General features: G+C 39.7%; 3 protein-coding genes across 4 annotated transcripts in view; 2 read left to right on the top strand and 1 right to left on the bottom strand.

Moving 5' to 3' along the window:
- Positions 1-1,504: 1,504 nt before the first annotated feature.
- On the top strand, positions 1,505-3,424 carry LOC139940458 (E3 ubiquitin-protein ligase TRIM56-like). Its single transcript, XM_071936725.1, has one exon. The coding sequence runs from the start codon at positions 2,238-2,240 to the stop codon at positions 3,387-3,389; it is 1,152 nt and encodes a 383-aa protein (XP_071792826.1). The 5' UTR covers positions 1,505-2,237; the 3' UTR covers positions 3,390-3,424.
- A 6,260-nt stretch (positions 3,425-9,684) lies between these two features.
- LOC139947434 (uncharacterized) overlaps positions 9,685-15,118 on the top strand; it is a 36,131-nt gene continuing 30,697 nt past the window's right edge. The window contains exon 1 of one of the 2 annotated variants that reach the window (XM_071945455.1): positions 9,685-9,941. The gene's annotated coding sequence lies outside the window, so the exon portion shown is untranslated. Of the gene's footprint in view, positions 9,942-10,053; positions 10,148-15,118 lie in introns of those variants that run through there. The other variant, XM_071945529.1, reaches the window with a different exon arrangement.
- LOC139939996 (uncharacterized) lies at positions 13,623-15,116 on the bottom strand. The gene has a single exon (XM_071936222.1). The coding sequence runs from the start codon at positions 15,114-15,116 to the stop codon at positions 13,623-13,625; it is 1,494 nt and encodes a 497-aa protein (XP_071792323.1).

A 15,118-nucleotide genomic window follows, 5' to 3' on the forward strand; every position in this document is an offset into this window, starting at 1 on the left:
ATACCCCACTTGTTGAAGCTGGTACTTTTGTTTCTATAATCAAATATTTGTTAGACATTAGTCATTTAAAGGCAGTGGACACTATTGGTAATTACTCTAAATAATTATAAGCACAAAATCTTACTTTGTAACGAGTAATGGGGAGCTGTCAATGGTATAAAAAATTGTGAGAACAGGCTCCCTCTGAATTATTGTAGTTTTCGAGAAAGAATTAATTTTCCACGAATTTGATTTTGAGACCAGTCAGATTTAGAATTTGAGGTCTCGAAATTAAGCATCTGAAAGCACATAACTTGGTGTGACAAGGGTGTTTTTTCTTTATCTCGCAACTACGACGACCAATTGAGCTCAAATTTTCACAGGTTTGTTATCTTATGCATAACTGTTGAGATACACCAAGTGAGAAGACTGGTCTTTGACAATTACCAATAGTGTCCAGTGTCTTTAACATTATGTTAACATAATTTGTTCCAAAATTGCCGCCGTTCATTGAAAAAAGTATAATTATTAAGGTAGGTGTTTGGGAGTTTATGAAGGGTTTGCCTGAACGTCACGGTCTGACGTCACACTTCGTGGCTCGTGAATTATGCTAAAGCTAACTTTCAATTTGTTAACATACCAAAAAATGAATTTAACCAAAATCAAATTCACTAAAACAGTTGGCATTTGCTGTTTACTACACGTCACTTAAAATACACTGTTTACTATGGGAGATCCTATAATTTCAAACTATTTCATAAACTTTCACAATGCAATTTAAATTAAATTGATAGAAAAGTACTAACAAACATAGGAGGGATATGCCTATATTATTCGCCCTGCGTTTTGCTCACCTAAACAAATTAGAAAGTAAACAACCTCTTGTGAAATTTATTGGATCGGTGCTTAATTCTCCATGAAGTGTAATTGGCCATGTAGATTGAACTGACGTCAATGTGTGAATATCTAATTTAAAGCCAGGTATTAAAACTGTGCGCATGCGGCATCTAGTCTTGCCCTTTTACATTTTACACATGCGCGACTTGCGATCACGTCAGCCCTAAGGAGAAGGCAATAACACTGCTTCGTGTTTTATCCATCACCTTAAAGGCACTGGACACTATTGGTTATTACTCAAAATAATTGTTAGCATAAAAAGTTACTTGGTTACGAGCACTGGAGAGCTGTTGATAGTATAAAACATTGTGAGAAAAGGCTCCCTCTGAAGTGACGTATTTTTTTAGAAAGAGGTAATTTCTCACTCAAATATTAAAAATCTTCAACTGAAGCATTTTTATAATGTATCTGAAAGCACACAAAGTAATGCAACAAGGGTGCTTTCTTTCATTATTCTCTTGCAAATTCGACTGATGAGCCCAAATTTTCACAGGGTTGTTAGAAGTGGTCTATGACTATTACAAAACGTGTCCAGTTCCTTTAAGCTATGTGTTTCCCTGATTGAACAACGCCTTGCATTACAACGATGCGAGATGATTCACCTCAGACTGTGCTAGTCGAACCAAAGTAGGCTAACGCCGTGAACACTCACACTCACGCCTATGAGAGAGGACAGATTGGACCGCGTGCTCTGGCATCAGCATACGCAGTTTTAATCACGGAGCTAACAAGCCCACTTTTGACAGATGCAGTGCTATCTACTGACGATAGGAAACCCGTATGATGTCGTTGAACACTAGGCTGTGTAGAGCTGTGCACAACGATGACGCTTTACATGTCCGTTGATGCTTTTTGTGTGCGACCCAACCCAATTGAACGGAGAATCATAATGAGGAGAAAATACGTACAGCTGTAATGCAACATCATAATGTGCTCTCTCTGTATTATGTACGGGTGTCGACATTAGGGTTTTCTTTCAAACTGAATCATCAGCAGCGGTGCCGACATGTTACGGACTCTAGATGCAGTGAGCAATCCTCGTTGATGCCACGAGCGAGGGAATGGGTCTTATGTTCAGCAGCAGGCATCATTGACGCCAAAGGCAAAAAGCAAGGAATCTCGCATCGTTGAGCGGCTCTCCTTCTTCGATTATTAATCTCATGTCGCGTGTTATGCATGGACACTATTGAAAAACATCGCCTGCATTCATACATCATCGCCGGTGAAATACATGTTTATTAATTTGTAATTTTGGCCTCGCGTTTTCTCATACTGTGTACAGATCGGATGATGGGCTGAACACACAATTTACACGTCTCGAATGTGGTGTGGTTGACGTAGTAGGGTAGTCGTTTCCAGTCATGGCTGCCTCGTCCTTGCTCGAAAAGATAGGGGACTTTTTGGAGTGTCAAATATGCCTCGAGACCTTCAAACATCCCAAAGTATTGCAATGTCTTCATACATTCTGCCAAAACTGTCTGGACCAAATGGCTCCCGATGGAACAGTAGTTTGTCCCACATGTCGGGCAGAGACCATTCTACCGAGGGAGGGTGTGATGGACCTGAAGAATAACTTCGTATTGGCAAATCTATTAGAGCTCGTCACCTCCCTCCAGAAGCCATTGGTGGGTGAAATAACAGCTGATGGAAACTTCAATACGTCTTTCATGTGCTCCAATTGTGACGAGAGCAGTGCACATGCTACGTCACGCTGCCTCAACTGTTGTGAGTTTCTCTGCGTTGAGTGTGTGGCAGCCCATCGGCGATTGAAGGCCCTACGCCACCATGTTATGCGAGATATCCATGCCTGGCTAGCGGCCGGAGAGCAGGTAGGTCAAAGCCACGACATGAAGAGCGAGCAGAATGGTTGCAGTAGTAGTGGTACCTATACATGTTCTGAGCACACGAATGCTGAAGTCACTGCATACTGCGAGGCATGTGACCTTCTCGTCTGTGAGACATGCAGCCGCACCGAGCACACCCGGTCCCCACACCGACTGGCGACCATCCACGAAGCAGCTGAGAGACAACGAGAAGAAATCAAGACCATCCTGGCTGAATGTAAGAGAAAGCTAGGTGTTTTCTCTACAGCCATTGAATGCACCGTCCAGATCGCCAGGGACCTGCAGCGTCGCACCGACCGGGCTCAGAAAGATCTCCAGAACACTTCCCGTGAGTACATCAGGCTGATCCAAGAAGAGCAAAGCCGGCTCATCAACGAGCTCCACAAGAAGAAAGAGGACAAGGAGAGTGAGATGGCCGCCCACATCGACAGCCTCCAACGAGCTGTCGACATGATCCGTAACATGTGCTCCCTAGCAGACAACTCACTGATTAACGGGAGTCATGTGGAAGTTTTGCGCGCCAAAACGCAGCTGATAAATCGACGCCAGCAGTTGGACCGTGTGAGCATACGTAATATGCCCATTGACACCAGCTCACTCAGATTTGTGCCCAGTTCTGAACCAAACCTCATGGAAAATAAATTAGGCCACATTGAAGACTTGAGTTGAGGTTATAAAATTAAAAGTGTTACTATTGTTAGTCAGGCCCGTTACCAGGTGGTTTTTTTTTTTTTTTTTTTTTTTTTTTTTTGGGGGGGGAGGGGAATGAAGGCCCCATTTCAAGCCATAGGTCAACCTATGAGCCCGTTTTCTTTCGCGCACCATTTTCTGCATTGGTTTTGTGGACTTTTTGTTACCCCCCCCCCCCCGCCCCCGCCCCCATGGTCAAGGGCCTGATGTTAGCCTATAATATGTATGGGTCATATTGACTCGAAACGCTAATTATTATAAGTCCATTCACACCGTTGTATATTATTATAAGTTATTTAGTTTACCCTAGTAAGGTTAAAAATGGTTTGAAAGGGATCAATTATTAGTTGGTCAACTGCACGTGTTGATACTGATATAGGAGAGATTGTATTATGTTTTAAAAATTGACGCCCTTAATACCACTCGTCCATGAAGTGTCAATTTGTTTGGAGGAATTTTAAAAGATGACGCGAATGGGTAAGGTTGGGATTAGGCCAACCCCCATTTTTAATCCCTAAACAATTTCAAGAGTAGCATATTATGATAACCATTGAAGGCTACTATTATGATGTTGATTGTGTGCACATGCCTGTTCTACCGGCTAGCGTAATCCTATAGTGGCGGCCATTTTGTATGTGCCTTCACGCAGTATTTCACACTGTTTTCATCCGTGCTGTTGAATATAAATATACGTCTATGGTATCTATTTCAACAATTTTAAAGCATGAAATCTTTTCTTACACATCGTGTACAACATTTCATGACATTATTTATGACGCAGCATTGTGACATAAAACGTCAAAAAAAGTATTAATATTTATATGGCATATAAACAATGTACAGTCACGCAGTTTTGTAACAGCAAACAGTGTATTTCGTTGTGATTCTGCTGCCGCTATGATGCTTTTACTGAGCGTGAGAATCCACAGGCTTTACTCCTTGCAAACAACGAGTCGTGGGCTCACATAGGTCAAAACTTAATTGTTTTTCTCATTTCTCAAAAACTTAAGCATTTCAAGAATAATATTTGAAGGGAAATTTCAACCATGACCATATTTACGTCATGTGTTGTGTGTGTGTGCAAATCTTCGAAAATGATTGTGTAATACTCTTACAATGGTGTGCACATCCCTTTCAAGTAAGGAGTGGATTTGGTTTAGTGCAATATTCAGCAAGAAAAACTGTCAGTATGCTGTGGTTTGTTTTAATAATTAATTATGTGTATCAACAACGCCATGAAGACTTTATTTATGTGAGGCCTTTGTATATTAGCATATAATATGAATATTTATTTATGACGGTCAATATTTTTTATTTCACAAAATATAACTTAAATTATTTCTATTCAATAAAATAATAAATTTGTGATTCACTTGTGATCGGATTATAATCAGCTGAAAGTTTATGCAATCGTCTATTGAGCACAGCATTGTGCAAACTGCAATGTTTGAAGGAAATAACTTCAAAATTGTATTTAAAGCATTGTTAGCATAAAAACTTATTGGTAACTTTTTTGTAACTTTGAGACACTGGACACTATTGGTAATTGTCAAAGACCAGTCTTCTCACTTGCTGTATCTCAACATATGCATTAAATAACAAACTGTGGAAATTTTGGCTCAATTGGTCGTCGAAGTTGCGAGATAATAATGATGAAAGAAAAAACACCCTTGTCACACGAAGTTGTGTGCTTTCAGAAATCCAATTTAAATACTTACGTGGAAAATTACTTTTTTCTCGAAAACTACGTTACTTCCGAGGGAGCCGTTTCTCCACGCACAATGTTTGATACTATATCAACAGCTCTCCATTGCTTGTTACCAAGTAAAATTTATGCTAACAATTATTTTAAGTAATTACCGACAGTGCCCAGTGCCTTTTCAAACCATTCCAACATTTAAACCGGTACCAACTGTTAACTATTATGGACCAAGTGTAATGAAAACATGGGCCAGATTCCATATGATTTCATAATGCGAACAATACTCTTGCAAGAGTCATCTTGTCAGTGGTGTCTGTTTTACCTCTGTGTTTTATAAGGATTTATAGAGGATGGGGCTGCTTTGATATGGCTTGTCTTATGCTAACCTGAAATCCATGTTTGGTGTTGAACGTAAAGGCAAAGGTGTTGGAAATATGTTACAAGTCTGATGATGACACCCCTAAATATAAATACAGCTATCAATAAAAATAAAAATGAGGCGCTGTTCGTGACGTCAATCGAGGCGCGATATTTGAAGAGAAAATGCTGACAGTGCTGAAAAAGACGTCAGACCGGACGGACCACTAGGCACTATTGCTCTTGTGAGTCTGACCAGCCATGCAGACTGACCCCATCTTTAGTTGTTTTGCTGCATCCAGCAGCAATACACTTGGTCGGCATTGCCGGAAAAATGCAAGAAAACAACTTTTTCGAAACGTACAAACTCAATGACTTGCACTTGCTTGTACTTGCACGTGTGTTTACTCTACGCATCAAAGTCTGCCTCGATTGACGTCACAAAAGGGGTAGGGGGAGTCAACCCCAAACAACTTTAACTATTTTTTAACATATAAATCATGACAAACAATTACTAAAACAAATGTTTTATTGTTACTAAACATATACTCTTATGTTTGAAAAAATAAAAATTATATTTCCAGGTGACTTTAAGTAAACCTTTAAATTAGTATTTATTGTTGAAGCATCATGGCAAGACAGTACGAACACACATGCAAAGTTTTGGCTAAACGTAGTCAAGCTGGCACCATTATCTGTGCAGGGGTTTGCCAAAAACCGGACAGAAACTGATAATTATGTCTTAACCTTAAGATGAAATCTTAACCTTAAGATGTAAAGTCAAGTTCTTGGGGATTTTTTTTTTCTTCTTATACACAAATCCTCAATTGAAAAAACTAACTCAATACATTTCATATAATTGTTATTATTGGCTTCTGGCCTGATTTTGTAGGATGTGTACTGTAATTATATACAGATGATGCATACGATTCTTCTTTGAGGACCAAAACATTTACACACAATTTATGTCAGTATTAAGGATTAAAACCCAAAGGCATGTAAATGTAAATATCTGGTTAATGTTGCAATAATAATTGTGCACCAAGTTTAATGCTACGAAGCTCGGGAAGTGCCATCTTTTAAGGGTGTCAACAAAATGGCGTAACCCTGCATGGTATTATATCAAAATATTGTCGTGTAAACTGGTAGAATGCAATCGTCCTGATATAATTATCTTGTGGTGTCGACTTATTTGCCTGCATAGTACAATGTCTTCAGTTGAAGATAAAATTCTGCCTGGATTTCAATAATTTGGATGGCATTTCCAGAACTCCGTATAACACACCAATGGCTATTATAATTGTGATGATTGTGTGATATTGCAATAACATTAAAAGCAAGAAAAGCTATTCAAAATTGATGTTGGTGATTCATTGGCATATCCCTTGGACATTTCTTTTGACTGAAAGTGTGTTCTTGGATCGAGGGGGCCTCTATTTATTTGACATTTTTGAAAGGATTATAGCCCATAATATTCACAAAAACAAACAATGCAAACTTATTACTAAAGGCATTGGACACTAATTGGTAATAATTTACTCAAAATAAGTGTTAGCATAAAAACTTACTTGGTAAAGAGCAATGGAGAGTTGTTGAAAATGATTATGTATGGCTTCCTCTTGAAATAACGTTGTTTTTGGAAAGAGGTAATTTCACTTCATGTCTGGAGTCTTTTTAGGCATCTGTATGGAAAGCACACAAGTTAGTGAAGTGTGCTTTTTCTTTCATTATACTCCCTTGCAACTTCGATGACCAATTGAGTCAAAATTTCCACAGATTTGTTATTGTATCCATTGATATACACCAAGTGAGCGTACTGTTCTTAGACACTTAAAGATGTATTCTAGTTAAAAAAACAGGACAGTTCTTTTTAGAACTGAGAAGTTTCCCGAATTCCAGAAATCTACTCCGCGGTAGTAGAATATAAAGCAAGAGAAGTTCTAAAAACTTCCAAAAGTACATAATCTACCTGGCAATGTAGATACACACATGGTGTTACCGCAAATTAACGATGTTGTCTAAAACGTTCCGCCGAGCAGCCTAATGAGATTGCGCCGACTGTAGAGCCGGGTTGTCCAGACCAACAGACGACACGATATGACCGCCGGAAAAACACTTTAAAAAGCCGGACCGACGCTTAGGAGAACCGGGACACCGACAGGCATAAATTTCCCTATATTATTCTTCATCCCCTTTAAAACCTAGGCTTTCGACAGGTCGGCGATGCCCTTACAAAACTATAATCACATAGTCGCCAAAAGCAGCTTGACCAAAGTGCACAGAATGGCCGCTCAAAGTAGGGATCTATTTATAGACCTTTATCATGATCATCTGGGCGTCAATCTGTCTTGAAAATGTGGGACATCGTAAGGGATAACATTAATTACGGCGTTGGGTCCGGCCCGCTTTAGGACCCCGGGATTGTGTTTTTGTCGTAGATGCTCTCTGGTGCAATCTACTAGGAAGTCTGGGGGTGTGTGCCTACCTCTCAGATGTTGTAATTTAAGGCCCTTTTCAAGTTTTCATGCACCATTTTCTTTTTTTTAATGGTAGTTTTACCTTTAAAAAAATAAAAAATAAATCAACTATTCATAGCTTATCCTTATTATTTCTAATTCTGCATACTTTTAATGATTGAGATGAAACGCCGTCTAAGCATTTTTAGACGGCGTTTCATCTCAATCGTTAGCAGCATCGTCAAGGAGGGATTCCTTTCACGCGCACCGCGCAACGTCTTGCACCAAGACTATGTTTGGTCTTACATACTGCAACAGCTGAGTTTCATTATAAAGGTGGTAAAAGACATGGGGGACATTTGATATTGTGTGTCCCCCCCCCCCCCCCCTTTTTATTAGAGGGGAGGTGCTAATCTGTGAGCGCGGGTGTCAAGCTTTACGGCGTGGGGTACGGGGGGCTTGAGGGCCCGGGAAATTTTGCATTTTTTTAGATGCTCTGTGGTGCAATCTTAGGCCAATTTTTAGGGGGGGGGGGGTGGGCATTTTGATATTGTGTCCCCTCTCTCCAAAAGTTGGGGCATGTACCCCTGCCCCCTCCCCCCCCCCTGATTGAAACCCGTGATCATGATGCACCATCTTGGTCATAATGATTGCTAATTATTAATATTGTGCAAAAAGAACCCAGACTATTTCTCCCTCCAGCCTTGGTTTGGTTGCGTTGAGCCGAATGGGAGAAAATTCACCCAAGATGGCCAAACCATGATAAAGGTCTGGGGCCAATTTCATAGAGCTGCTTAAGCAAACAATTTGGTAAAGCATGAAAATGGCTTGTTAATTTTACATAGGTTACTGGCCAAAAAGTCATGCCATAAACATTGCTTGTGACTGGTATTGAGCTATTGTTTACTTAGCATAACAGTTGAGTGGAGTCTTGGCCAGTATTCCGATTTTACTGACCATGGATTATTTTGCTTAAGCAGAATTTTTTGGTTAAGCAGCTCTATGAAATTGGGCCCTGGTTGCAGCCATTCTGTGCATTTTGGGAGGGATTTAAAGTGAATCCGAAGGACTGTATTAGGGACCAATCTTTTAGGTTTGAATTTTGATGGATTGAATTACAAATCTTAAAATGTATTGGTCCTAAAATCATTTTGATTAACTTTTGAACGAGACTAAAGTGTACTTTCACATTTATTAAAGCGAAATGATTGATTGTCACTTCTCTTCCACTCCCACACCTCTCCACAATCACAGTCAAGTAAAAAGAGGCCAACTTGGTTGTTTTTTAGGGGTAATACATTTATAATATGGACATATCGGAACACACAAAACGTGCGGATTTAGAGCAACACCATTATTAAGCGTGTAGGGATAGGCTAACTTATGATTGCAATATCCAGCAGAGGTGGAAGACGCTCTAGAAATGAGTAAAATTATTGAGAACAGAACAGTAAAACGAAATTGCTTTTTAGCCTCTTTTTTGAGAGTCCAATTTAAGACTTTAACCTCGCATTTAAACAAAACGTTATAAAGGTGTGTACCACGGGCAACAACGGGACACAGGGTTTGGTCTTCACATTTGACTTTTAGAGACTTGGTATACGAATACACCCCGGCCCCCCTCCCCCCTCCCCAGACAAGACCCCCTCCCCGCCCGCCCCCTGCACAAACTCTAGTGTAAACTGACTTCAACGGTTGAGGGCGCTGTTATCAATACATTTTCCGGAAAGTTGTCGGATTTCCGCATTGTAATAAACGTGCAGCTAGCTAGTTTCACACATTAAAACATCCTCTCGTACGTACGTGTTTGACAGCGGAATGTTATTTTGGTTTTCTTGGAGGTGAGCCAGCCGATGATGAGTCAAGTGTAATCATAATAAACAGAAGCTGGTAATTATTATCAGCTAGCTGTGAATAATGATTTCAGAAACAGATTTGCTATGTATGAAGGGATTGAAGCCAAACTCTGTCAGCAGAGTTTCAACAAACTCAACAAGGCAGTGAGAGTTTTTTTACGTAAGTAGCAGGAGTAAGTTTCATTCAATTTGAGTTGTAGTTAATAATGCGTTGATCACTTCAGAAGTTCAAGTCCTTCGCAATAGTTTCGCCTCTCTCACCTACGTCCTCCGCACGTTTTGTCACTCTATTGTACTTAGCTCACTCGGTCAAGTTGTATACCACATTTTTTGGAAAGAAGTGCAGTGGTCCCAAATACTTATCACGTAAGTGTTCTGCTTTCATTATTATTTATTGGCTTCTTTTTAAACTAAATAAATGAATTAAATAATAAACTTAGTTTTTTGTTAAAACATGTATTTTCACAATATCAGTTGTTTTGTGACATAGTTTTACTGGCTGACCGACAAAAGTGAAAGGATTGGCAAAAGTGAAATAATTGGACCTTACTTTCCTAAAAAAAAATAACAAAACAACACTATTGTCAGATTAACTGACCTTGTGTTTGGACATAATGACCAGTAGTTGCACGTTGGCAGGAGGGTTATGTTATCGCTACTAAATGACTAGGGCCCATACAATGCAAAGATAAAAAAGTGTGGCCCAGGACCCCACGCCGTAATTGCGTTGCGCTATGCGCTCGCAATTATGTTCTTGTAATGCCCCCTACCCTTGGCTAGAGAACACTAGTCAGCAAACAATTACAATATCCGTTTAATTTATGCATTTGACTGATTGGTTTTAGTACTCTAACTATTTGCAAAAATAATTTTTGATAATTTTTGTTTGAAACTTTATGAATAATTCAACAAAAAGACGCAAAATCAAAAGTAATGCACATCATCAATGTTGGTAATGTACCTCATTCAATGCGATGCACAGGTGTGCGGAATTCCTTCACATACTTTTAATCCCATCTAGAAGAAGAGAACACAATTCTTTATCCCCAATGCAAATTTAAAATCCAGTAACCCACTGTGGTACCCACTGCTTTAAACATAGGATTCAACAGCCTCTTTTTAGCACTTGGCAAACTCGGTGATCTTCCTGCTATATAAATAGGCCCTATGCCTGTGATTTTTTGTTCACGGAGCTCTTGAGCTTATACACATCAGTGTAATGGTAAAACTAATTTTATCTGATATGGGGAAGGGGGTTTTGCTCACCCAATTCACCAAAAATTTAATAGACTTTTTTAGCAATTAAACTGAAATTAATTTTAAACTGAAAACGAAAAAAATCAGAATCTGTAATTGCTCTACAGGAAATAGAAACAAGGAAGCTACCCATTTTAACTGATTGAAAAGATGACACATGAAACAAATCCTGTCCTGCACTCCCAATACTTCTAGTTTGACTTGATTCAAGTAGTGTCTAATTGAACTTGACATTTTCATAACATGGGAAAGCAAATAATGTGGCATGAAAATATTATGGTTAAATGGTGGGGCTCGCAGTTGCATAGGTGTTGGGTTTAGAGCACGAAACGGGTGTTGATTAACACGGTGGATGTTGTTGTATTATGTATATGGGTCTACTTTATGGGTGGAGGTATATGTTGCTCATCAGTTAAGTTTGTAATAATTGTACTTTTCAAAAGGGGAGGGATATTGTAATATGTACAATGGGTCTACTTTATGGGCAGAGGTATAATGTTGTTCAACCTCCACTCTTGCTTGTGGCTGATGTGAGAATAATAAAAGCAGCCTTTGTGTTGTCAGAAGAATCCAGAATATTAATAATAATAATAATAATAATAATAATAATAATAATAATAATAATAATAATAATAATAATAATAATAATAATAATAATAATAATAATAATAATAATAATAATAATAAACATTTATATAGCGCCAAATCCATTAAAAATGCTCCCAGGCGCTTTACAAGTAAAAAGATGAATTATAATCAATCAAACACATTGAGTAAAAGCCACCGAAATTGTTTGATCCAGTAAAAAACACAAACAATAATTATGATAATAACAATTATAAAAACCGCAACAATGATATGAAGCAGCAGGGCAGTAAGAACATAGAAAAATACTTTAAGTTAAAAATGCTTCCCTAAAAAGATGTGTCTTAAGCCCAGATTTAAAGCTACAGAGGGAGTTTTCCTCCCTGAGACAAACATTTAACTGGTTCCACAGACGAGGTGCTATTGCAGAGAAAGCTCTGTCACCGTAAGTACATAATCTAGTGTTCACAGGTTGCAATCTAGTTTTATCTGAGGATGAACGTGTGGTCCTACGTGAAGTAGAGTTAACCGTAAGCAATAGTTCACAAAGATAGCCTGGAGCTAGACTGTTTATACATTTAAAAACAAGCAGACAAATTTTATAAATAATACGATACTTTACCGGAAGCCAGTGCAATTTCATGAGAACAGGGGTAATATGATCAAATTTTCTAGTACCTGTAAGAATTCTAGCTGCACAATTTTGGACACGTTGTAGAGGTGCAATCGTAGATTGAGGAAGACCTGCAAGCAGAGCATTACAATAATCAACCCTGGACATAACTAGAGATGTAATAACCTGTTCAGTAACCGAGTAAGTCAGATATTTTTTAATTTTAATGATGTTATGTAGATGGTACATGGCATTATGAGCTACTTCACGAATATAAGTTTGCATTTTCATGTTACGGTCAAATACAACCCCTAGATTCTTGATTTGTTTTGAAACTTCTACACAGTCATCTCCAATGTTTAAGTTGAAGGCAGGAACTTTATTTAAATGTCCAGGTGTACCTATAACAAGCAGCTCGGTCTTGTTAGTGTTGAGTTTCATGTAGTTTGAGTTCATCCAACGTTTGATGTCAGTGCAACATCTCTCAATAAGTGAAGTGCACATTGTTACACCATCTGAAGTTGGTGAAGCTGATACATACAGGACAGTATCATCTGCATAGAAGTGACAGGTCAAACCATGATTGCGAATGACTTGACCAATGGGTAGCATGTAAATGTTAAACAGGAGGGGCCCCAATACCGACCCCTGTGGGACTCCGTACCTTAAGGGGTAAGATGATGAACCCGTTTCCGAGTCGGTTGTAATGTTCACAGTTTGAGTTCGGCCAGCGAGATACGATTTGAACCAACAAGCCGTATCCGACGACACACCGACGTGCGACTGTAGTCTCTCCAGCAAGATTTGATGGTCAAGAGCGTCAAAAGCTGCACTGAGATCCAACAAAACGAGGATAGCCACTTTCCCTTGGTCCATGCTGAGTAGGATGTCGTTCTGTATGCGTGTAAGAGCAGTCTCGGTCCCGTGAAATTTGCGATAAGCAGACTAATAAGGTTCATCCAGATGGTTTTGTGACATGTGGTGTGAGAGTTGATGTGCCACAACTTTCTCGAGGATTTTTGCGAGAAATGGCAAATTGTTGATAGGTCTATAACTTGCGAGACTCTCGAGATCGTTGTTCCTCTTTTTGAAGATTGGAGTAACAGATGCAGATTTGAGTATTTCAGGTACCACACTGTGAGTAATCGATGAATTAACTATTGATGCAATTAATGGAGCAGCCGCAGATAAACATGATTTGAGAAGTTTGGTTGGGATGGGATCAATGATGCTGGACTTGGGTGGTGATTGGCGTATTAGTTTTTCGATGTGGAGATAGGAGACCGTCTTGAGTGCAAGATTATCATCGGGAGCACTACGTGGATGCTGTCTGAGATCATCAAGATCCGATGTAGCTTCATTATTAACGACCTCCTCGCAGTTCATTCATATGTTGAAGATCTTGTTCTGGAAAAACTGACTGAAGTGGCTGGCAACATCACTTGCAGATCCACCAGATGGCAATTGTGCGACCTTCTTACGACCGAGCAGACCGTCAAGAATTCTGAAAATACGGTTCCCATCACCTCGACAGTCAACAATGAGGTTTTGGTAGTAGGTACATTTTGACTTTTGGATGAGTTCACTGACCTTGTTGCGCTGGTATTTATATATGTCTCGGTCAACAGTTAAGCTCGTAGAACGCCATTTATTTTCAAGTTTCTTGCGTCTAGCTTGTTCTCGTCGAATTTCGTCTGAAAACCAGGGAGTATTGGAGCGGAGAGTAAAGGTTTTAGTCTTCAGGGGAGCATGACGATCAAGAATTTCTCCCATGACTGTGTTGTATGCCCTGACCAGATCAGCTGGATCTGTGTCAGCTCTTGCCATGTGTGCAAGTGTGGATGTAGATACATCATCAGCAAACTTAGCAGTGTCAATGTCTCTTATCTTGCCAAAAGTTACAGGCTTCCTCTGTGGTGCAGGTCTGTCGACATCAAGAAAGCAAGTTACCAATGAGTGATCAGATAAAGTGTAATCAAACACATCAATGTTTCTGATGATGGGTAGGGTTGAGCGAGTAATAACCAAGTCTAGCGTGTGTCCTCGGTTGTGTGTTGTTTGATGGACATGTTGCTTCAGATTACACGAGTCGAGGAGATTCATCAATGATGTTGTGTCTCTAGCATCAACACGATCACAGTGTATATTGAAACCGCCCATAACAACAAATTCAGTAGGTGATGAAAGCATACTCTCAATCAGAGTGCTAAACTCAGTCAAAAACAGGGTTATGCTGGAGGCAGGTGGTCGATAAAGCACGAACAAACGAACTGTTTTCCTCGAGCAGAGAATCTCACATTCCATGTATTCGAACGATGTAGTGGCAAATCTAATGGAGGGGATGTGTAGATTAACATCAGGCTTGTACAGCAGTCCAACACCTCCACCAGATTTATTGATTCTACAGCTATGAACAAACTTGTGTCCCTGAGATGTGAGATTGGATGGAGTAACGGTGTCCTTACTTTTGAGCCAGGTTTCCGTGATAGCCATGACATCAACATTTCTTTCATTAAAGACTTCCAAAATGTCAGCTGTTTTATTACATATTGACCTCGCATTTAGTGTACTCACGTTGAGAAGTTGACAGACTCTGGGTTTTTCCATTTTATCCTGTTTTATCACGACCAGGTTGGCATTATTGCGTGACAGAATTGGCGAGGTAGAGTTAGTTCTCGTCGACATGCCATTTAAAGATGGCCGCCGCCGCCGCCCAACAACTACAGGAATTGTTCCGACATGTCCCAACTCATGGATGCTTTTGCGGTGGAAAGTACATGATCGTGTAGTGTAGCCTCCACGATAAAGTCGACGTGTCGGTGGTCTGCGGCATAGGTTTAACTCACGTAGGATAGTAAAAACTGCCGAAGGGAGTTTCATCG

This window comes from Asterias amurensis, chromosome 1 (assembly GCF_032118995.1).
Source record: "Asterias amurensis chromosome 1, ASM3211899v1".
NCBI lineage: Eukaryota > Metazoa > Echinodermata > Asteroidea > Forcipulatida > Asteriidae > Asterias > Asterias amurensis.